General features: G+C 41.3%; 1 protein-coding gene across 3 annotated transcripts in view; it reads right to left on the reverse strand.

Annotated features, from left to right (window-relative positions):
- ARNT2 (aryl hydrocarbon receptor nuclear translocator 2) overlaps nucleotides 1-25,201 on the reverse strand; it is a 94,106-nt gene that overhangs the window by 13,594 nt on the left and 55,311 nt on the right. For all 3 annotated transcript variants that reach the window (XM_064721864.1, XM_064721866.1, XM_064721865.1), the window contains 9 exons: nucleotides 24,412-24,477; nucleotides 23,941-24,026; nucleotides 16,841-16,917; nucleotides 14,828-14,962; nucleotides 13,962-14,036; nucleotides 9,893-10,044; nucleotides 4,123-4,195; nucleotides 3,842-3,965; nucleotides 181-280 (listed from right to left, as the gene is read on the reverse strand). In XM_064721864.1, coding sequence (XP_064577934.1) covers nucleotides 181-280; nucleotides 3,842-3,965; nucleotides 4,123-4,195; nucleotides 9,893-10,044; nucleotides 13,962-14,036; nucleotides 14,828-14,962; nucleotides 16,841-16,917; nucleotides 23,941-24,026; nucleotides 24,412-24,477 — 888 coding nt within the window. The remainder of the gene's footprint in view (nucleotides 1-180; nucleotides 281-3,841; nucleotides 3,966-4,122; nucleotides 4,196-9,892; nucleotides 10,045-13,961; nucleotides 14,037-14,827; nucleotides 14,963-16,840; nucleotides 16,918-23,940; nucleotides 24,027-24,411; nucleotides 24,478-25,201) is intronic.

Consider the following 25,201-nt stretch of genomic DNA (forward strand, 5'->3'; position numbering starts at 1 on the left):
TCAGCTTGTAAGCCCAGCCAAAATGCTGAAAGACCACCAGCAGTGAAGTGTACACAAAGCAAAATTCATTCATGTAAAGGAAGCTCTTGCACCCTGGGCTGGTTTTGTTTCCACAGTGCTGCAGGGGACAGTTCCCCCTCTCAGACAGGGACTGACACATTCAGGATCTGCACCAAATACCTGAAAGTCTTTCCCGAGTGTCCTGGCTGAAATGGGCTTCCCTGGGAGTAAAGCTGCTGGTTCCCTGCTGTGGATGCAGAGGCCATCATTTTTTTATCTGCTGCAAGAGAAAAACACATCACAGAAAAATAATTAATTTAGGGGGTGAGATAAATGAAAGAAAAAATATTTAAAGACAATTGCAATGTATGCTTTCTTCCCTTCTTCAAGCTTCATGAAGAAGCCCTGTGGAACACATTAGCTCCAATGTCTGGTGGCACTGCCTGCTGATGTTGGGGTGACAACTTCCAACCCCACCTGCATCCCAGGTGACACTTTGCTCCTGAGTGTCACAAGACTTGCACACCTGAGCTATGGCAAGGCAAAACACAGGTCTATTGTGGAATTTGCTGTCCTCATGTGGCTTGGGGGAGTCATGAAATAGAATGGGGAGCCATGAAATAGAATGGGGAGCCATGCAACACAATGAGGAACCATGAAATAGAATGGGGAACAATGAAGTAGGATAGAAGTACCCCAGAGGGGTGGAAGACAAATGAGTGTAGTGAATAAATTGCACAAAGAGATGCCATTAACTTTTACAGTTTACCCTTAAAGTGGCAACTGGAGATCAATCTCTAACTGAATGAAACAAGACTGGGTGAACAGCACCATTTGGTCCCTTAATTTAATTTTCTGGTACTGGATAAGTCCAAAGCTCAGGGAAATCTTACTACTGCTTCCCTTAAAATAATTTACAGGTCTGCTACACCACCCTTTAATCACCTTCTCCATCTCCTCTCCAAGTGCAACTCACTGATGGTTTTGCACCCATATGTTGCCAGGTACTTGACAGGCCTAGAAATCAAGTCTGCCCCCTCATTTTCCTCTCTGCTCTTTGCAGATTCCCACTCATTTCACAAGATGCTCTCTCGGACAAAAGGCCCACTCAACTCACAAGTAACAGAAGTATTTTTTAGGCGTTTAAATTTTTTTTTAGCTTTCCCCAGCTTTTAGAGACCTCCTGAGTGTGACTCACCAAAGGCCTCCAACACACAGCAGCTCTTCCCTGTTACCTAAGTTGTTCTTACATTATGTTCCTAACAAGAACCTAAGCTTGCCTCTCAAAAGAAAAAAGTCACCTCAAATTCCCTCACAGGAACCTTGGAGTGTGGATGCCACTGATGCAAGCTAGCATTGCTTGTCTTTGTAATCTTTCTGCAGAAATCTGTAGAAATTCCTCCCTGGCTGTCTACTGCCCAGCACAGAAACCAAGGCTGGGCTGCAAAACTCTGCTCTCATATTTTAAAACAAGAACAGGGAGAAATGGGGACAAGATGCAGAGGAGGGTGTGCATATAGCAGGAAGAATTGAGAATGGATTGATATATCTTTGATAAGAAGGACAGATGAGTTTTTCTTTTTCTGCAGTAATGTCATTCTTGCATGAGAGAGATGCCCCATTTTCTAAGGCCACCATTTGCAGGGAAACCAAACTCTCAGGGCTGGAAGAGACTGAGCCAAAATCCTGCGGGTGCTTTAGATATTTGAGAACAACTCACCAGAAAAATTGAGAGTGCCCCAAATGAACTGGAATTCCTCAAGTGGAGCACAGTTGCCATGGCAGCTACCAGGGTCTGTGCCACAGGATGAGGCCAAGACAAAGGGAACAGCTAAACTAATAGCAAGCAGCTAATTCTCCTTCCTGAGTTACCCTGAATGCCCTTCAGCCTCTGAATCTGGCCCACATCTCTCCCAGCTGTATTCCTACCCAGGATTTTTCACACAATTCTCTGCTCTCACCTTTGATAGAGCACTGATTTTTTTTTTTTTTTGTGGTTGAGGTGTTTTTTTTTGTGAATTTTACCTGTTTCTCTATAAACTCCATTGGTCAATGATGTCCCTTCCCACAGCAGGACCAGTATCTCCAATGTTTCTGCCTCTTAACTGAATCCCTCTCTAAGAACTGCATCATCCCATGCTTCAAATCACTTGCATGAATTGGTGAAGACAGGCTTCCTCTCCCAACCTTTGGATTTTTAATGAAATTTTAATAGCAGCACTCTCCCTGTGTCAGCCCATGTTCTTACAGGACAAGATCAGGCATCAACATAAGGCAAATGTCTGGCAGGCAGCACACAGGCTTGTCAATATTGGTTTTGGACAGGGTACTTCATCCCTGACTGGGAACCATCCTTTATCATTCAGAGGAGACCTTGATCACAGCTCCCATGAGAAATTCAGAGAGGCAGAATGTCCCAAAAAAAGCACAGCCTGTAAATTGATAAGAATGAAAGGAGAAATGGCATTTCCAAGAACATAACCTCCCAGCTACCTCACAGCTTGTGACACCCTTAACCCTCACCCCTCCCCACAAACAGCTGAGAGCTGCCTGAAGAGGAGCCAGTAAGGCAGCCAAAAAGCAAGATGCTGTTGCTTGGAAAAACATATTCTGGTGTTTAGGGTTGGAGTCTTGCTACCTTCTAATGGACCCCCTTTATGGCCCCAGCTGTTGACTCCGCTGTTCAAGCAAACAGAGAAGGATGAACAGGAACAGCAGAGCAGTCCTAGCAACAGGGGGACAGAGTATCAAGTATATATTGCAATTACAATGTCTTCTCCAACTGAAAAAGCCAATCCAGACATAAGAAACCAACAGCGAGGTCACCTTCCAACACCCCTGCAGTCAAACCCTGTGGGTTGTTTCCTCCCTGCACTGCATGATACTTGCACATTGATTTATTTAAAACAAATGTAAAAATTCCTCTTTTTCAGTGAGGACAGCTAAGAACAATAAACAATCAATGAGCTCTTCCAGAAGCCATGGCATTGGCTGGTTTCCTGCAGATATATTTCAGATGATGCCTTCAGCTGCAAGTCTTAGTGGTTTTCTGTCTGTTAGGGCACCAGGCAGCACAGGCTGGGGCTGCTTTGGGACAGCTCCATCTGTCTGACTGACAATTTGGCTGTTACCTCTTACAACAGGCTGGGAAATCCTTCAGTGAGGGCACCAGTAAGGACTCTGTCCTCACAGTAATTTCCAAGAAATACAGAACAACAAATTGTTCCTGAGACTCCTAGCAATCTTAAAAGACCTTACTGAAAATTTTAAAAGTTGTGGGAAAAAGAGGAAGGACTCCTCACAACCAGGTAGCATGGCTGGAGATGCCTCAACTGACCAGAGAACAATTATATTGCTGGCAGCACATGACTCTGAAAACATTGATACAAAAGCTGGTGATTTGATAAAAAACTGCAGCCAATCTTAAGACTATATGGTAACTTTCTTGTCTATTTTAGAGAAATATGTCCCTATTTAGAGAAATGAATTTACCTATGCTGTTTAGGAAAGAAAATATACACTTAGAAATGGAATGTTCTGCTCAGTATATTTAACATCTGGGAGCACTGCCTAAGGTGTCCCTGTGAAAAGAAAAGAGAATCAAAACCAGGCAGCTCTGGTGACACTAAAGCCATCCTTACCTCTTTGAATTTACTCCACCATCTTTAGGGGAAACACCAACTAATGACAAATGCTAGGAAATGCCCCAAAGACTGAAGCTGCTTAGAAAATTCTCTGCCATGCAGCAGTTTCTCTCCTTTCTCTTGAAGCTGTGCTCTACACCATGTAACCAAGCTTATCACACAGTATTATAAATTAAACATCAGGGACATTCACTTACAAGCAGTTATTCCAGCAAACATCTCAGCAAATCTAGGATCTCTCTCTTGGGAGAAGATAGCATCAGGCTTTTCCACAGACTTTCCACCCTCATGAACATTAGCTGGTATACTTGGAACAGGCACCTGTTGAGATACAGAGAGGAAAGTGATTCCCTCTGCTGTATTTGACAAAAAGGAATTCAGAGACAGTCACAATGTGCTTTTAGTTTTGCCGAAATGTGCTGTTGTTTTACATCTTAAATGATCAGAGACACAAAAAGAAAAATCTGAGCAATTTCACCTGAGATAAGTCATAGGATGACAGCCCATCTCTTTGATGTACTTCGAGTTCTGCTTGCTGCTGCTGAAGTTGTCTGCAAGGGAGACAAAACGACTTTCTTACAAAAACCAATTAAGATACAAAAAGGAATAGTCATGGTCTCCTATTTTACACTTCCAGTGAAATGTGTCTCAGGTGATTTACTAAATCCTTTCCTGTGAGATCCATCTGTTTTTACAGCTTTCTCATTGAGAAAATCTGCACCACAGGAATGCAACAGGGCACAGGAAGAGCTTTGCTGTGGTAGCACTGAAGTGTAGGTGGGTAAGTAATGGAGGATGGAACAAAATCTCCTTCTAAAGGATTTAAAAATTCACTATTCTTAATTCCTTGTCTTCCTCATGTTAATGATGAACACAGCAGACCCCCTCTCTGATTCTACTGAAGGAAACATTAAGCTTGCTCTCCAGGAAGATGCTTAATGACAGAACAACTCAGCAGCTGGGAAGTTATCCAGATGTTCTGCACCTCTGATTAACAGTTGCTTTCTATTGCTTGGTCACAACAAGCAAGAACACTTCTGGCCTGGAGATGCACAGGTTGAACACTCATCTTTGTGAGGCTCTTGGCTCAGTTAGCAAAGATATGAAACCCAAAATTATGCTAGAGCTCAGAGATTACAACAGGATTGGACTTAAACTGACAAAATACTTGGATTTGATACTTGTAAATGATCCTTGACAGTGCTTACAGTTCATGTATGTTTCTGGCTTCCTTCTGAAGGAAAAAACACCCCAAACCCAAAAAGGAATTATACACCATGCGTGTTTTTCCCCAGAGAGATGATGCTTGGGCAGGCAGGAATAGATGAGATTTGGCAAAATAGCAAGATCATGGATTTGAAATTCTGGGAAATTACAATGTATTTTTAGCCACAGGTTAAAATTTTAGATTTTCATCCAAATCTTCTTTTAAATTTTGAAATAAATTCAAATGCCAAGGGACTAAGAGACAAACTTGCAGACAAAGTCAAATGACAAATTAGACACAAACTCGTGGAAACGTGAGGAATCACTCAAACAAGCCACTGAAGTAAGTGACACATTTGCTATCCCTTGAAGCTTTTCCAGGAGACACTTTGGTCAGTTTTTATGCTCCATGGCAAAAATCTGAGTCCTGCAACAAACAGTGGGTCAGAATAAGCGGCCAAAAGCCTTCTGCAAGCCTTACAGTGTGAGAACACATAATACAGGGAATGACTTTTGTCCTAGCAGTAACATGCAAAAAAAGGCAGTCCTCCAAGCCATTAGAGGATTTTCCCTATTATTTTAGCAAACAGAAAATTCCTAAAAATTACCTCTGGAATGCAAAGGCATTCTTTGTTCACAAGCAGAAAATGCAATCTTCTCCAACAGAACTACAGGAGGCAATTGAATCGTGGGGAATCTATGGGGAAGTTTCTAAAACCCACCCCGTGGACAATAAACACCCATTAAACCCCGTCGTTAACGTGAAAGCTAATTACACTCTTTCATTTGTTTTTATTACCACCAACTCAGTGCATGTGTCAATAAACAGCACATTAGGCTCTCCTCTGTTCCTTATAAAGAATGTTTTCTTGATTCAGCCATATACATACAAATGAGCCAAACCAAACAGCACACACTCACTCGTTATTTGTTTTGTAGGCACTTCTCTAACTTAGTGCTCCTTCTCCCCTCTCTATCTTTCATCTCTAATACTCATTAAGCTGCACTACAATATAAACACCACACTGTACTAACAGCACTGAACTTTGGGAACAACCACCCAAAATGCATTTCCTATAAAAACCAAATAGTTGGGTGTATCTTTACTGAACCCCGTGCAAGCTACGCTGCACTTAATTAAGATTGAAATGTAAAGCCAGGGTAGCATCTTATGTTGTTGTTGGCTGCTACTGCACAAATAGTTTAAATGGTGCTTGAAACTTTAAGAAAATGTGCAGCAATTCATGGAGCAGCCGACCAGGGAGAGCTCAGTGCTGCTGCTGTGGCTGCTTCAGACCCTGCCACCCCCTCTGGCAGCCAACAGGTCCCTTCAGCCACCCAACTGCTGGACAGTAACAATGAAACACAACAGTGGATTATCATCACTTTGGGCAAAACTCAAAGTTGCCTTCTAACTCTGAACCCAAAAATTGTCCTTGGTTTCACTTTCAGTTTCAGGGGTTCAAGGTGTCAATGAACAATTTCTTGGCTCTACAGTTTACCCAACACAGCAAGTGAGGCATTGACTGGGTCAGCAGTGGATTCTGTCTGTACTGACCCACAGGTTCAGTATGAAACTGGAAAAGCTCTTGGCTTGGACAAGAATGGTTCAGCAAATCTGAAGGTTTTGACAGTTACTTCAAATTTACTTCAGTAAATACACATGGAGGAAAAAGGAAGACTGTGGAAGATCTCCTGACATTTGAGAGGATGTTAAGCTCTCTCTACGAAAACTGAAGTCACTGGTTCCCTTTCCAGGCATGACAGTAAATAAAAATGATTTGAACTTTAAAATTAACAGGCTCTTTGGTGGAAGTGAAACAACAATCCCGCATCCCTACCAAGCTATTTTTATGTAATAGAGGCACATGTGTTTCCTGCGTCTGGTTTGCACAAAAGCAGAGTAGTAAAAGCCTTGGGGCTGTGGTTGTAAAATCCTCTTTCAAGAATTCTCAGTATCTCCCTCTTCTAGCCTAGAGCTTCAGCTCAGCCCTGGGAAGGCTCTAACAGCAGTGTCAGACAGACCACAGATGACACCAGAGCACGAGAAAGTCTTTACCACCATCACCACCACCATCAACTGCAATTTTATCAGCATTGCTGATCTCTTTAGTGTTTTGGCCCAGGAGAAGCCAGAGCAGAAAGCATCTCTCCCACAGGCTGATTCATCCAGCAGTGACCTGGGCCAGCTCACTCCAACACAACAAATCCCGAGACTCAGGGCAACCACAGGACTCATAAATTCACACAGAGCAGCACAGGACCTGTGGCTTCCAAAAATGAAACATCAGATATTCCACACAGCCCACAAAAATGCATCTCTTCTTTATTTTGATGTATATACCTATCAATATATATACATATAAGACCTTTATATAACCTGTCACCACAACATTATTTGATTCAAACACTGCTCTGTCTGCATAATAAATAAATACTGATAACAATTATTTTTTCTCTTTGGAAATCAAACAGTCCCAACTACACAGGAAGACGTGGTCAAACAGGGGACTCTTCTTCACAGCCCAGCACAGCACAAATGTGAAATGTTAAATGCTTCATTTCTCCAGGAAGTTTCTCTTGGATGACTACACCCAAGTGAAACTGAGAGAAGTTTTCTTTTCTTTTTTTTTTGCAAAGAACTGAGTGAACATTTGAACCTAATTATTTCCTTATCCTTCTGTACCAAAAGCAAGTTTGGACATTTCACTGTGTGAAGCTCCAAAGGAGTATCTTTATTTAAAAAAAGGGGCGGAAAAAAGAAGGAAAAAAGAAACAGAACAACCAAAACCAAGCCAACAAATAACAGTAAAAATCAATGAATTCCTGCACAACTGGAATCATCACTGCCCTCTACAGTCTTTTGGGAAAATGCTGTTCACTGACCAGCTTCAGCTATTATCAAGACACAGAGATCAGTTAAAAACTGACTTAAACTCCCTTTTTTTGGCTACATTGTCCTTATGATTTCATGCTGAATTTTTAACTACTTCAAGCCTGTTTTTTATGGGGCTGCCTAGATTACCAAAGTGATAGGAATATCAAATCTGTCTCTGTGGCCTCAGCTGGGCAGAGCAAGGCATGCCTGCCTGGTCTCCATGGGAAGCACCTTCCAGGACCATGTAAGGATGGCCACACACAGCAGGGCTAGTGCCAAACCACCAGTCCCAGCAGCAGCTTAATGAGCAGCTGGAAATCACAGCTACACCATGACGTACAACTCTTCAGGGCAGCTAGGAAATCAGAAATCAAAACATGACCCCAAATGCAGAGGGAAAAAAAATAGCCAGAAACAGGCAGGAACTGCTGTACTTTACAGTAAGTCCTCTTTGGAAATCTGAGAGCTGGGAGAGAATAAGGGGAAAACCAAAACCAGTCTAATAATGCATTCTTTCTACTATTCAAAAGCAGGAGTATAATGGGCTGTATCTTGCCCATTTCAGAACATTTTCAACATGACAGGAAAGAGGGAACATCCTCTGTCAAAGTAGCAGCAGGCAACTTCCATATTAGGTCAGCATTTCTGGGTTGTTATTCAAAGCTAGCAAGAGAGATGGAAGCAGAGCCAGGAGCTGGCACAGTGCTATTCATCACAGGGAGGGCTGTGGTGCCAAGCTCAACTGTACAGGGCAGGCTCACAAAAAGCATTCCCAGAGTCAACACAACATAAGCCTCCAGCCCCACTTTTTCATCCGTGGCCTCTGGGGAACAAAGCACAATTAAGCCAGCCTGGGACAAACCTCAGAAGATGTTTTTTAGTTTGCAGGCCTGTTTTTGGCATATACAAATTATCTGAAAAAGTATTATGGGACAGCCGAAATGTGGAAATAGCTATTTTGATGCACAGTGCAGACAAGCTGTCTGATCTCAAGACACATTTGCCTGTTTTCAATGAGCTTAACTATTCAGTTTAAACCCAACTTTTTGGGTATGCAGAAAAACAAAAAGAGGAAAACAATTGTGATGCTGGGTTTCATGGAAGTGAATGCACAGCTCTTCCAGTCTAGGTATGTGCCAAGGCCAAAGAAGCAATACAAGGAATGCCCAGAGGCACTTGCAAACTCCAGTGCCAAAGCCCCAGGGGTTTGGTTTTGCAGTGGAGCTCTCAGCAGGCACCTCCAGCAGCAGACTGCTCGTGCAGCATTTCTGATATATGGTCTAAGGGTGAGATCTCAAACTCAGTAATTTCCTCCCAGCTAAAGACTTGGCAAAAAAAAAAATATCTCTGGTCAGACCAGAAGCAGATTTAGTTTTAAGAATAGATTAAGTTTATATTGGAAAGAAGAAACATTTATTAAAAAAAACCCTCACAATATAAAGCAATCAAGGCCAGATTAGGTTCTGCAGTTATTGGCTGAGAACTCAGCAGGCTCCAAAAGCATCTCTGCTCAGTCCACAGAGATCAACCTCCACCATACTCTGAGTGTGATTTCCCCCCAAGAGGCCATGAAATGAAAGATTTTTGAAAATATTAATTCCAAGGCAGGATGATTTCATTTTCCTCTTAAGATAAGGAGTTGGATCACCCCCATACTTGGGGATATTCTATCAAAGCTAAACTATCAGGAATCCTTCCCAATCAAACCTACTAGGAAATAATTCTGCCAGCTTCATTAGGTCGTAAAATAGACACAGCTGAAGCAGAAGAGCCCAGAATACAGAATGGTATGAACATGGACATGGAATTTTGTCTTGGCTCAGGAGTCAGGCTAACCTTCCTCCAGTACCAGGACAGCTGTTGTGCTGCTGGAAGCTCTGCATTAGTTCAAGGCAGCCTGGACTGAGATCAATGGCCTTGTCTAATGACATAACAGATAAGTGACGTTTCCCCCCAGTGCAGCCAGGCCCTGGAAGCACCACAGGATAATGACACAGAGAAACAGCTACACTGGGAGATCTCCTGATGCAGCAAAACCCTGTTACAGCCTGCACTGAGAGAAACAAACGGTATCTGTTAAAAAACTGGGATGTGCTTTACAGGGAAAAAGAATGGTTACAATTCCTTCAAACCCACGGAGGGGAGCACCCAGAAAGGCACATACTTGACATTAGTGTTGGTGCAGATGATGTATTCAATCTCGTCAGAGTAAGGGTTCTGAAAGGTGAAGCTGCTGGTTCTGATCAGCATCCACTCCCGGTTCTTGGTGCGGAACCGATACATCACAGACAGCACCTGACCCTTCAGCTTCACCACCTGCAAAGCCATTTGGAAAGGTTAGTAACAGGAGATTGCTATCTGCTGTGCAAATGAACAGTCGACAGCAGCAACTGGTGCATTTTAAACTTGAATTCCAGAAAGCTACAGGGACAGCAGAGGAATTTTTAATTTGGAGAGAATACGCAAAATCCTATCCATGTTTACAGCTATCTCCTTCAGGATGAAATCCTCATGCTTTGTCACATAAAATGCCAATTTCCAGCCTGCTTAGAAAAAGAATACAGACTCTGGACAATCATCAGGTTGTACAGAAACTTTAGGAATGTTTTAATGCAAAACACTTATCAAGAGATTGACAGACACCAAACTGAGGATCTTTTAAATGTTTATCTGTAAACCATAAACCAATCACTGCAGCTAAACAGAAGCCTACAAGAAAAGCCATTTTGAGGTTGACTGCTTTGCTGCTTGGATACCCAGCTATACAATTAATATATGTGAAAAATCAGCAGCAAAATTTAGGACAATGCTTAAATACAGTGGTGTTTATTTTTTGTTTTTCTAGAAACCACCAGGGGTTGGTTCCCTCCTACCCCAAACATATTGAAAGACTCTCCAGGATGGCAAATTGCTAACAAGAATCCCTTGCTTCTGGCTTAAAAGAGTGAGCCAGTGTTTGAATGGAGAGAACACTGATAAGCCACTGCCCATTTTAACAGTATAAATTCCTTGCTTGCACAGGCTATGTGTTTGTAACTAAGAATTCAGATGTCTGGGTTTGGTAGTTGAAGTTTTGTTCAAGTCAACAGCAGGGCACCAAGTGAGGATTAAGAAGCAGCCAACTAAAGCACATTCAAACCAATCTTCTCATATTGGCCCTGCAACTGCATTTTGTGTGTTATCCAACAATCTGGGGTTAAACCAGAAGAAAACTTTCATGGTTTCAAGCCATTCAGCTGGCACTTACCTGGCCTATCTCTGTTTATATTTTACAGCTTTTCCACCAGGCTATCTCAGGGTTGCCCCAAGGAAGGAAAGGGAAGGCCTACTGCAAATAAATGCCACATCTTGTGGATTCTTAATCGTTAACATCTGGAATTTACTTTCTATTAGCTATCTGCAGCCTGTATTCTCTAAAAGTAGAAGTCCCACTATTTACCCTCTGTCTTAATTGACAAGCAATTAGATTAAGAAAAATGTTCCAATCCTGCTTTTTTCAGAGGTTTGCATTTCATATTAATCAACTGGATATGCGACTAAATGGAAAGAATGCAAATAGAAGACAACAACCTTTAGCAAAGCCCAGGAAAGCTCAAAAACATATTGAAATAAATGACTTTTGGTTGGTTTTGTTGGGGGATTTTTAATGCTTTAACAGGGTTTTTCTGAGCTCACTGAGCAACATTCTTTTATCAGCAATTTTCTACTACCACACCCAGGGCAGAAACCACAGAGCTGGTGTAGACTGTGCAATCTGAATAGTATTCTACTGGGTATCCAACAGCTGTATACTGGACCCTTTGATATTAACCTGTATTTGTTTGTCTTAGCCTTGAGACTATCTTATTCTGGCCTGATTTTTCCCACCCTGATGAATGAATTTATCTTCCCAAGGAAATAAAGCTCTGAGATAGATACTGGCAATTGACCAAAAATTGCAAAACCCACCCTCCCTCCCTCTTCTGTTATGCACCAGCCTGGTTCTGATACTGTCAGCAAAAAAGAAGTGTCAAGCTTTCAGGTTTTAAGAAAAAAAAAAAAAAAGAGTTTATTTGGAATCACAGTTACCTTTTTAATTAAGAGATTTCTAAGTCCAAACTAACAATAATAAAACAAATGGCAGTGATCTATTACCCTGAAACCCTGATTAAGCAAACAGTAATTTTGTAATAATATATAAAGCAGAGAGATTGCTGGTGGGAAAATCCTGAACTGTCTTAAGTCAGAGCACACAAACAAACTAGCACAAAAAATTTGAAAGCTAATGATTAAACTTTATATACTTCAGAAATAAAAACCACCTGGTGCAAAGCTTAGCTGTTTACTACAGTCTTTTATTGCATGATGGGAATAACAGCCCCAATCACACTGCTACTGTACTGAACAAAAATACACCCAAGAAGGCATTGCCTGCTAAGGAAACAACACACTATTTTCATAGATTGGACATAGATTGAGTGAGCAGGAACTTTAATTTCTAATTGCATTTTTTCCTGCTGTCTTTCTGTATGACCTTAAGCAAACCATGCAGGTCCCTGATGCAGCAAATCACTTCTGCACATGCCCAGCAGTGAGTGGTGACAGTGGAGTCCCCAGCAGCCGAGTTCAGGGGCACACAGGCAGCCTGATCTCCCTCGCAGTGAACACGGGCAGGACCAGGTCATTAACTGCAATGTTCATTAGCCAGCCCTGCTGAGACCCAGGCAATCACTGCACAGATTCCCTGCTGAGGATGTTTGACAGCCCATTATCCAGCAGCTCTCTGTCACTGTCCCTTGGACAGATGAGTGGAATCAATCATTTGGGCACCGCTGAAAAACAGCATATGTGTTCTCACTGCTCCTGCGCCGCTGATGCCGTCAGGCAGCAGTGCAGGGAGCTGAACCAGCCCAAAGCTGGAGTTCCATGCAAAAGGAATTAAGGGCTCAGCCCTCCCAGCAATGCCAGCACCAAGGCAGCAGGAAGGTGGGGAGGAGGGCAGGCAGGAGAGAAGAGCTGGCTCCTGGTGACAGACCCCTATCAGGAGGATGCAGCTGCAGCATCACATCCCCATCCAAGCTGGGGCACAGGAGATGTTCTGGGTGTGGTGACCTGTTTAAAGCATTGAACTCTCACAGCCTGTGAATCAACATCTTGAATTTAAAAAAGGCTGCTGTTTGCACTCAGTCTGTGCAAGGAACTGGAGGCACACTTGGCCATGGGGCTGATGGTCCCTGTTGAAGGGGGGATGGTGAGAAACAGCTCAGGAGGACGAATATCTGACACCATCTCCAACACTTCTGCAGAGACCATAACCTCAGTTTCACAATCTGTTCTAGGGACACAGCATTTCGCTGTTTTTCCCCCAGAGGCTCTGTCTGTGCATGCCATGCCTGAACAAACAGTTGGCTATACAAATTACTTAGAAGTCATATCCACATTTCCCAGCTGAAAATACATCTCAGCATCCAACGCAAGATGGATCAACACAACTTGGTTGAGCTATTGGTTGTTGCAAGAAAATCTGGAACCACTTAGATCAACTGAGCCTCAGCAATAGGTTAAACATCCTGTGCAGGGTGTTCTGGTGCAGCAGGAAAGGCACTGAAAAGCCCAGCAATAAGGGGACAGCTTGGGGAAAGCCCTGCTAATGCATGCCCCAGACCAAGCTGAAACAGCAGGCTCTGCAATGGAATAAATGTCACTGATTCAGCTGTAAATGTGGCCGATGGTAAAAATAAATCCAAACCAGTAACTCTTCCTGTATGTTGTATTTCTTTTGTTACTTCCCTGCACATTTCAATTTCTAACAGAGAAAAAGGGACAAATTACATGTTGATGTAAAGTGGCATAACTCCATTAAGGTACATGAAAAAGCAAATCATCTATGCTAGCAGAGAACTCAGTTACAAACAATCCAGCATCACAGAGGGATGTAACTACTTCCAAATCAACAGCCCATCTTGGAAGGTAAATAATTTTGGTTACCACTTAACATAGGGGGATCAACACAGGCATCTCCAAAACAGCTCACTTCGTGCAGCAAAAAACCAAATATATAACTAGAAGATTTATTTCTGAAAATACTGTCAACCCCTCCTTCCATTTATTATGCAGCTTAACCAACTGATAACTGACCATCAAATTGTTCTGTATCTTGCCACTTCTTCTCCTGCATAAAAATAAAATAAGATAAAAACTACTTCTGTGGACAAAATAATAAAGTGTGGAACAAAAGGAGCAGGACACAGCACCTGTTGGAAGCTCTCTCTCAAATGGCTTTGGTCTTCAGGATGGCAGAATTCTAAAATATCTTTCCCCAGAAGATCCTAGAATAAAACATAAAGCTATGTAAAAAACCCCAAATACAACACAAATCCACATGTAGACCTACAAGTCATTTTTGCAAACACAAAATCTATCACATTTAACAAGATTACTCAGTTAATCAGGGATGAACCACACAAACAAGGTTTGTAGGCATAATGCCCCATGTTTTTACACAAAAGTTTAAGTTATTTTCTACTACCTTTGAAATGGTGTCTTGAAAAGACTGACACCTGCTACTACAGCTCATTTTATGGTATTAATTTTTGTAAAAACACTTATTATAAAGCAATTTAAAATAAAAAAATATGAATAAGCAAATGAACTAGGAAGTCCTTTTGCCTCTAAATTGCAACTGCTGGGAGTTATTGGAGGAAGAGCTGTGGAGCTGTGGTTCATTTACTATTCTACTCAGTTCTGTACTAGCCTCCTGTTCAGAGGAGCAGATGTAGCCTAAAGGAAAATAGATGCTGTAAATTATGTTTGCTTACTGTTCAAGAGACTGGCAGAATCAAAGGTCTACAGGACTAACTCTCTCCAAGCACTGTTAACTTTCTGTCACAGAAATGTCTTCATTGGAAAGCTGTGCAAGGTTCAGAGCACTCTGCTGCTAGAATTTTAATCAGATCTAAAGGTATAAACAGATACCCCACACAGAGGCATAGACAGCAAAGAAAAACAAACAGCGTTCAGTGCCCGATGTATGAATTATCAGCTACAAATACTTCATGTTTTCAGATGGTATTTTCTGCATTAGCTCCACCCATTCTGCACATTCCCAGTGGCCACAGACCTGGGGCTGGTAGCCAATGACACTGATGCACCTTGGGTCCACAAAGGTGATGACTCCATCGGAGTTGTGCCGGGACAGGAACTCCGTGGGGACCGACATGCCGTTCATGTCCATGCACACAGGAGAGCTGGTCACCTAGGGCCAGAGAGCCACACCAGTCACCTAGGGCCACATCTGACCCACAAATAAAGGACAGAATGTGCTGGCACACTGCTAGCAGCTGAAGGAAGTAAAATAAAACAACAGCACAGATAAATGGCAGAACAGCTTTAGTCTGGTTTGCAGGGCAAATATCTCACCCCATGGCATCTACTGAGGATTAACAGCACAGCAGAGAAACAAACACACCAGAGGTTCCCAGGAAGGGTGATATACTGAGGATGAAAGTCCAGCTGGACTCATCTCACTTTGCAGCACATCAGGCATCATGGATCCTATCTCTGTCAACCAAGAATGAATGACTTGCAGAGGACAGTGCAGTCCACTTATCTTAGGATAGGAAACCAACCCATTACCTAACCTTTCAGGTGACATGAACCTCACCTGAAACACCTACAGAACCTGAACCAAGTCCTCCAGAGGCTGAGGTAGGGGATATTACACCAGCAAGTGGTTGCTCATAATGAAAAACACAGTTCTCTAAATACTCTCAAATCTCACCAGAGGGAACTGTGTGTTTTCAGCTCTCTGCCTGAAATCTGTGCTATCAGGCCACTTCATATCCATTCTTTCCCACTGAAGGTGCAAAGGAGACCACTGATTTTTTTACATCTTCCAGGGCTATCTCTGCCAACAATGCAAAATGAGCAAAATCTTTTTTTTTGCTAACTCAGAGCTGATTAGCCAGTTCACCATATGAAGATTTCAACTTGCTGTTCGAGAACAAGAGTTTTTAATTTGTGCACCCTGACTCCTTTCTGACTTAACCCACCACAGAGCTTCCTCCTGCCTGCCCTCACATACCACAATGGTTCCTCTAACGTAACAGACATCTTGACATTACTTGGAAATAATTTTTCTTTGGAAGTTGTAACACATGAATCCCCATAACTTCCTTCTTTCCATTAGTGGAATATATTACTCTTAATTATGAAAGCATTATAAACCTGAAACCCATGTTGCAGTATTTGTGTAGCTCTGCCATGGCCATGGAGAGCCACTTTGCAGATGTGCTAACATCTGTAGGCTGTTCACCTCAGGTAAATGGGTCTGGCCCCTGAAAGGGTCATTCCACCTGGTCAGGAGGAGTGATCCCCTCCTAGCAGATGGCAGTGAGTGCAGGGGATCATGCAAGAGGCTCAGATATGATCACCCATGGCAGGATTCCCAGACCAGGAAAATAAAAACTGTCCTCCCTGCTGTGGGGAAAGAGATTCATCATGGTTGCTTTAGCTCAGAGCTCTGCATTCTGCTCAGAAATGCACTACAACAATTGCAACCCTCTGCACAAAAGGAAGGAAAATTTTATTTTCCCAGTTCCTTCAGCTCACATCTCATCTGAATGCATAACACAATACACGCTGAGAATAAAGCTATGATTTCTGGAGTGCCTCTTGACTGCTTTATCTTTACCATTTTCAGGATAGCTCCTGCAATCACAGTTTTTCAAGCAGTTGATTAGTCAGAGAGTGAATGACTGGAAAAATGGCAGGGAGCATAGCACTGGTTCTGGGGGTCACTTTACCCCAGCACCTGCACTGCCACATTTCTCACCAACTCCAGCACCCCAGCCCTACACACCCTAAACAATGGCAGGTCCGTGCACACTAATCTTCAGGAACATCTCTGCTGCTGTTACTGGATTAAGTACACATATCCAGCACCAAAATCACAGTTTCATTTTGCTCTGCTGGTAGATGTCACTGACTGCACAGACATCAAGGCACTTTATAAACTGGAGGCATGTTAAAAGTTACAATCTAGTAGGAAAACAGTGTGCAATTCTTTTATAACCACACCAGAACAATGATCATGCTTTCAGAAATAGTTTGTATATGGAAAAATTTGCATTACCTGAAGCCTTCCTATTGCCACGAGGCAGTATTTACTACCTTGTCCCACATCAGCATCTTCTTCTGGTATGGTCATTCCTGGAGTAAACAATGACAAAGACTGTTTTAATTAGGAAATTGGGATAAACAGAGATGCTGCTGTCCTGGCTCTGTACTTTCCTAGATGCTCTAAATCTTACAAAATAACCTCATTTTCTTCTCTATGATTCAGTCACTATTTCTGGGTTCAGATCAGACAATGTTTCTCAGTTGTTCTCAATGCTACATACCTCACGTGTATACACAGAACCCACAGCAGCAATTTTGGCTGCTGAAGACAAAGCAGATATTAAATTCCATTTTACACCAAGATGGACAGTAACATTTCCATGAGCGCAGCTCCACCATCACGTTATGGAACCATGGCGTCACTTAACATGGTCAGTGAAGGCACGCTCTGTTCAGCTTTCTTTGTGAATAATATTTTATAATGAGCCTTAAAAACAAGGCACAGCCTAAATTAATCACTAATTCTGTGCTCACATTGAACAGCTGGTTTTACTTTTTTCTATAATGGCCTAAACCTGCGTGGTTACGCTGAAAGACTGAAAAAAATGTGGATGCTTTGCTAACACTGCTTGTTCCAGCTCTGTAACAGGAGTAACTACTATAAACACAGGAACAGCTTCCAAACATACATGTGTACTATTTTCCATCTCAGTGTTTCACAAATAGGAACATTCAGATTAGCACTGTTTACTTGCTTGCTGGCTAAGCCTTGAGCTAAGGCTATTTCCCAACTCCAGCACTGAGATACCAAATTCATATAAAACTCTTGAAAAAACGTCTTCCAGGAGTGACACCACTGACCTATTTTAAGTGATCTGTAAACTCTTTCACAAGGATTTTCAAGGAATTCGGTCATAACAGGCAGTGAATCATTTAAGAGGCACTTCAAAGCATTAACAAAATTACTTGCAAAGCAGCTACCATTTCAGAAACAACTTTATTTTGGAAATGTATAATCCCCAGTGTAAGCCAATCTTTGGACAGTCCAGATGATGACAGCACACCACTTTCGTAAATGACACCTCTGAAAAAGGACTAAAAATGCTGCTAAATGAACTGGAGTAATCTCTGAGGATGTTATCTTGTATCCAAACAGTTGAATCTTATCTGACCATCAGCTTTCAAACAGCATTTTACAGGTATTTCTTCACTGAACTATACAATAAAATAATATACACCAAGTATGAAGGAAAAAAAACCCCATGTTTTTGTACAATATACTGAAATTTGTTCTGCAATAATCTCACAATCTGGGGTGCACAACATTATTTGCAGACCCCTACTGATAATAAGAATTTTATCAAGGGGAGCTTTAAAAAGGAGGAGCATTATCTCATCTAACAAGAGCAGTTTTAAGGACATAACTCTAAGCATTCCAGTTGGATAACCTTAACCAAAAGATCCCTTTCAAATGGTGTTTTTCATTGGAGAAGGACACATTTGAAATATATTCCCTTGACCTCAAAAGCTTTTTCCAATCATTTCCTTAGTGGCAGAGAGTATTGCAAAGGACAGCAAAGACACAGCTGGACAGCTTCCACTTTGCATAATCTTTTTTTTCTCTGTAGCTTTCAACGGTGATTACCATTTTAGGAACTTGGTCCATGCTTGCTACTGCTCAAATAAAATCAAAGTAACATCAACAACCTCCAAAATTAAACCTAGCAAAGAAATATTATTTCTGATGTCACTCTGTTGACAAAGGGAGGCTGTTCTAATTTTCATCTTTTTTTTCCCCCCTCTTTTGCCCAAGATGGATTATATTTGGTCTGCACAGCAAAATGGAAAATGTCTTACTTGGGTTATGCCACAAGACCCTCTATGAATAAAAATCAATCTGCCTGGAATTAATCAATACATGACCCAGTGGATTATCAACCCCTTCCCAAAGTGCCTAGAGAAAAAATATGGTAAAAAGATTTTCAGCTTCTCTGCAATACAGGTGCTATTACTGGCAGCATTCCACAGAGAGAAATTATCTTCTTTATTCTTCAGTTGATATTTTCAAAGATTCGGCTCTGGGTGTCTTTATTTGTAGATGAAATTTACTTTTGCTTTAGCACATTTCCTATTGAACACACTCCAGTACGGACAGGTAAATAAAGATGTGCACTGCATTTTCTACCACTTTGTCCAGCTCTTAACACAATGCAGTATTGCTCCTTAGCAGCACCAAGTACCATCATTATCTCTAAAAAATGTTGTAAGAGCTTGGAGGAAAGCAGCCACGAAACTGACCTTTAGGGGGCATCAACAAAATAAACATCCTTCAATTATTCACATTGTTTATGTGTAATCCTGGGAGAGGGTTTATTTCTCAACACCAAATATACACCCCTCTCAAATAATAAATACAGTGCTGTGCTTGCCTGAGTTCACATCAACAACTGGCACAGCTAAGCTGCAAGTGAGCATCACAAATAGAATGCTGTGCCATCAGAGGTTATATTTAATTTCCAAGTGTCCTCTCTTCCAGCAGTTTCCCACAGCACAACAGTGTGTGTTGGTGTGGACAGAAAGAACTTTTTAGTTTTCCCAGTGAGCTTCCAGTTGGCTCTAACAACAGAAAAGCATATTCTGCTTTCTTCTGCATATTCATTTTCTGCTTTCTTTCTCTACCCTTCTGCCCCACATCTTCTGTGAGACACAGAACAGCGTTGGTGCGTTTATGGTTTTATTTCACTACACTAAAAAAGAAATTATTTATAATTCTTTAAAAAGATGGAATTTAAGTGTCCAGTGGTCGCTAGCAATCCCCTGATAATGCCTGTCTTCATTAGAATCACTTCAGATAGTTACTTCCCAGGGAAGAAACTACACTGTGTGACTTTATCTCTTACACAAAACAATGGAAAAAGGCTTTCACAAAAAAGGCTGTGGATAGCATACTAAGGATAAAATCTCGAGAAAAATCCCAATAAAAAATAAATTAACCACTCTTTAGAAAAATAAATAAAGCCTTAAAAGATGACAGCACTGCAAGGAATATTCAAGCAACTATTTTGTTTTGTATTGGAAGAGGGAGTACTTTGCACAAATGTCCAGATTCTGGCCAAAACTTTAAAATAACCTAACAGCTTTGGCATGCTGTGGTTAAGATGTTACCGTAAGTCTGACTTGGAAGACTAAAATGTTTCTTTTTTAACTAAAGAGAAAAAAAATATATATTTCAACATTATCTGAATTTAACATTATTCTGTGACTCTTTATTTGAAGTTTCAAAACATGTATCTATCTCTTTGCCTCACTATGTGCTTTTGTGCAAGATGCTGGCTTTGGTTTCCAGAAAACTACCAAATTCCTGACAGACTTTATCTTCTCTCTCTACCAAATCTTATGCCACAAAAAGAAAGCAAAACAAATCTATTAGGAAAAAATCATATGGACCAGAGAAGACTCATTTCCTTCCAGGAATGAGATATTCAGAGGGGAAAAAAAGAGAAGAAAAGCAAATCTTGCTTAAGTTGAAAACAGGAACAAAACCCAGGAGAAGGTCAGCACTTCTCAGTTTTATGACTGGTTATGAACTTGAAGCACTGTGTAGGCTGAGGATCACAAGTTCCATCAGAACAGCTTCGCTGGGAACAGAGGGACAAAGGCTGGGATTGCTGCTCAGCCAGCCTCAAACCAAGGGTCCTTTTACCTCATTTCAAATAACCCAACCCCACATTGTCATTATTCAACCAAACATACACCATGACTGGCTGGAACATCTATCTGAGACATCTGACTGCTTTTTCCTTTGACTCCCACACCAAGTTTACACCTCATTTCTTGAGGCCAGCATATGGGGATACAAGTGTGTAAGTATCATATGCCTACTTTTGCACTTGATCTTAATTTTACTGGTCTTTTAAGTGGAGAAAAATGAACAGACCATTAACACACAGCCTGAACGGAGGCTGTTTTGTCTTCCCTTTCTCAGTGAAGAAGGGGCTGAAGACAGTGTGCCAGTACATGAGCCTTGCTGCTCCACACAAATGAGAAAAACCACAAAGGCAGGCTGGATGTGCCAGTGTTGTCATGCTGAACACAGACCTGAGCCATAACAAACCCAGCCCTTGAATTACACCACCAGCTGTCTGTAGCTTATTCATTTTCACCTGTTTGAAGTATACTAAGATTACTCCAGATTTGCACAGACTCCTCCCTGCAGCAGCAGTGTCAGTCTATCCCACCAATAATGATTACAAAGCAGTTCTTCTCTTTATGCTTCTGTATCAACACTTATTTCTCAGTGTGGGACCAAAAAAACTGAACATTGGCCACAGACAACGCAATTCAACACAGAAAGAGAAAATACCAAGAGCTAAACAAATGAGACTAAGTACAGATTAAAGGCATTTGATAATATTGGTTCTTTTGCTTGTGAAAGTAGACTTTGTACTGTATATTAGTTATATATGCACAAGCCACTCTGCATGCTTTGAAAGAAAAGGATCTGGAGTTTATACCAGTGTCCACTTGGCAACTGAAAAATAAATGAAAATTATCTTTTTGATCACTGAATTTTTAAACAGCTGTGATTTAGCACAAGGCCATTTATTCCCAAGAATCCAGAGACCATGCAGGGCTTGCTGATTTCAACAAAGTAATTTTATTACAGGGTAGAGAAGCCTTGGCAAATTCCATTACTGCTGTAGTTATCTCATTTGCTTTGCAGATTATGGTCGGATTACCACTGGAAATGAGAACAAATGCAGTGATGTTGTCACCTATTTACTCAAACATATAGGGGAACAATTCAGCCCATGGATCTTCCCATCAACTTTGAAAGTCAATGGATACATGACAACCACCAACACAAAGTAGGGAAGAATGGGAAGGCAAATAAACCCTCATGAAAAAGGCCCTGATTCAATTCTGTGTGCCCTGGAAAAGGCACCCAGACATGACTAATAGAAGTAACAATTTGGACGGTAACATAAAAGACCAATGAAATTCCACATAAGGCTGTCAAAATCAAAAACATCCCCTTAGGATTAGTTTGGAGGCATTAACATTATGGAGGAGCACTGGGATATCATAAGGAGCACCATGTGATTTTGTGGAGTGGAGTAATAGAAATGGGATGACATCCAACATTACTAAATGCATAAGCATGCACTTGGGGAACAGTAACAGTCATAAACTAAACCAACAGAAATAGGATGGAACTTGATATTACTAATTGAAACATCACACAATTCAAAGCAAGATTTGCAGCTGACAAGTGAGAAAAAGGCAACCTGGAAGACATAAAAATTTGTATCAGATGTCTTAGGATGCCTGCAGGATGCACCACACAAAAGAGAAGGATGCTGTATCCTACACTGCCAGGCAAGATAGGAAATCTCGTTTGTGTTATCCATCACTACAATCTCATCTGAAATAAAAATGTGTAGTGCCAGTGACCTACATTTTGAGAAGTGAAGTGAAAACATGAAGAACTGCAGCGAAAAGCCACAAGGGTAAAGAGAATACACTCTGAGAATGGAAAGCAGAGGTGGCCTGGATTGTCTTTGCAAAGTCTAGGCTGACAGGATATAACCTCCTTCTGGAAACACACCAGAACACTGGAGAGACACAGAGGCACTGGGCATGAAAACTCCCATTCGACCTCCAGTGAAATAAAAACTTCTCATGAAGTAATAAGCAGCAAAGTTTTGGAAGAGTTGAGATGAGAAAAAGACCTCACTAATGCCAACTGGGATTTGCAATATGATTGATACCTGGCCATTAGTATGAAGATCCTTTTAATCCCAAGCTGCTGTCCTGCAGAACTGGTGGCTGAAGAGCACACACTGCCAACATCAGGACCTAGTGCTGATGTGAGTTCATGCATCTCTAGTTCTGTATCAGCACCCCAAAGAGTCAGATCTCCTTAAACATCCCATAACATGAGGCAAGATTCTCATTCAGGCTAAACAAAATCTTATTTGCCCTACACCTTCTTGAGGAGACACCTTGTGTATCAAGGCTGAATTCCATTGCATTTAGAATTACCAATAGAAAACTAAATCTAAATAGAAAACAAAACAGAAAAAACCATCAATTTTCAGAGCACTCTACAGACACTGTGCTCTCATATTTTTGAGAGAGAAGCAAAATTGGAACATCTTGACTCCTATTAAATCCTATTAGCAACAAGAGGGGCAGTTTTCCTCTGCTTCCAAAACCGCATTTCAGCAAAAAACAACAAGAAGTTCATATCTGCACGCTGCTGTCTGCACACCACTGCACACATTTGGTACAAACCACCTCTTAGGACTCATAATCCCTGGATCAATGTGATTTATGGCCATGATGCACAGCCACAAAAGGGCAGGACAGCTCCTGGTTTGACTCTTTGACTCATGCCAGCAGGCGCTGTCACATCACAAACAACCTCTTCAACTCCTGCAAATGCCAAGGTCAGGTAACCCCACTCATCATGAGGTCTGGATGAGCTCCACTGTCTCCTCCTGGAATTTTTCAAAGGTAAATATTCCCATAGGTAACACTGAGTTCCAGCAGGTAAATGTTTTTCGCCGTAGATCAAAGCGGTATGCCAAGACTTGATTCCCAGAAAAACAGCCTCAAAACAGAATTTATCACAAATACTGAACATTCCCAAGTAACACCATTACTGAGAACTTCCATGTGTCTGAAGTGAAATTACACATTTTCATACAAAAGTGCTGGCAATTCAGTACTTAAGTATAAAAGCAGTAACTGCTGTTTTCTAGAGGTACACAATCCTTTGCCTCCACCTTCTTAAAATGAGACCATTTTTATATTGATTTATCAACATAAGCTGAAAACTTTTGACCCCAGTTTGTGGAATCCTGCATTACTGGAAATTCCTACAGTTCCTCTGTGACAACAAAATTGAGAAGGGTGTCACAGGGAAAACAATGATGCCCTGAGTGAGTACAACACCTGATTTCTTCTTATTGAAAGCTTCTCAAAGTGGGCTTTAATCAGCCACCCCACTAAAACTCTTCCTGCTTTTCTAGCAAGGAATCCTGAGCCAGGTTTTCAGCTGTCCTAAGGACAGTTTGGTGCACACTATCTTCTATAAGGGATACAAACCTGCTGGTGGCCAAGCCTTGATATAGCCAGTGCAATGGACAACAGCATATTGTGCTTCACCTTCTTTCACCGGGCCCAGGCCATTCCTGAATGAGCAAGAAACACAAAAACATCACATTGACAGGCAAAACAGCTTTATGCTTTCAAACTATGGCTACTAATGATTTACCAGTATTTGTAAGTTGTGCTGGAACACCCAAGAATCAACCTAGGGTTTTGTATTGCCAGCTCTGTTATGCTGCTATTCAAGCTGTACCTGTTTTCTGCAATATTTCTCTGAGAAAGATATTGAAGATTGATTCAGAGCCAGAGCTGGTGTAAGACAAAGAATCTGAGTGACACATGCAAGAGATGTTGTTTGCAAAAGGATGCAGTGTGTGCAGGTAACACTCCCAGAATGGGCATTAACCCAGTGAAAATGAGAGGGCTTAGGGCAACTACAGCTGCTCTTGGTAAATTAAGTAATAGTACCTGTATCTTTTCCTCATGGTGGTTATTCTGTTCAGAGGTAAATGATCCAGAGGAGCATTTCCACACCTAAAAATAAATGAGTATTTTAAAGGGCTCAAAAATGAATATAAATACACATGATAAAAAGGCATCTTGAGATTCTTACTACATATATAAGAAGACAATAATAGATGTTCCTGGCAAAAAGTTGCATATTCATGTTTATGTAGGACATGCTGCTTCCACAGGCTGAGCTTTTTAGACGTGCTATAAAGATCTTCTTTATTTTAGAAAAATGAAAGAGACTAGAAAAAGATTCCTTTCCACACTCCTCCAGTTTAAAGACTGTTTGAAATTGATATCCCAAGGGTGGTTAAAGAATAGACACACTTCAAAATGCCATGAAACAGGGGTGAAAACTAGAGAAAAATATGTCAGGCCCCCAAATATCCACACAAACCAATCTCAGTGTTCCTGTGGCTTCCCTTGACAGAAAAATTCCACTGCCATACACCAGCTACAATGTCTGCAGACATTAAGATAATGTTTGCAAAATCAAACTATTTACACTGTCAACTAACTTTGTTTAACACTTGTTCATGTGTATTTTGTGATATTTATAAGTATGCCTAACTGTAAAATTTCAACAATCCATCTGAAACTGAGTAAATAGTTTGAAGGGTAAAAGCAGTTCATTTTTAATGGAAAAATAATAACAACAATGAAAGAAGAAACCACAAGGAAGGTTCACATTATCTGAGGTCCATACTTCCCAGAAGGTTTTTTTTTTATTCCTTTAATTTTTTTTTTC

Source organism: Zonotrichia leucophrys, chromosome 10 (assembly GCF_028769735.1).
Source record: "Zonotrichia leucophrys gambelii isolate GWCS_2022_RI chromosome 10, RI_Zleu_2.0, whole genome shotgun sequence".
Classification (NCBI taxonomy): domain Eukaryota; kingdom Metazoa; phylum Chordata; class Aves; order Passeriformes; family Passerellidae; genus Zonotrichia; species Zonotrichia leucophrys.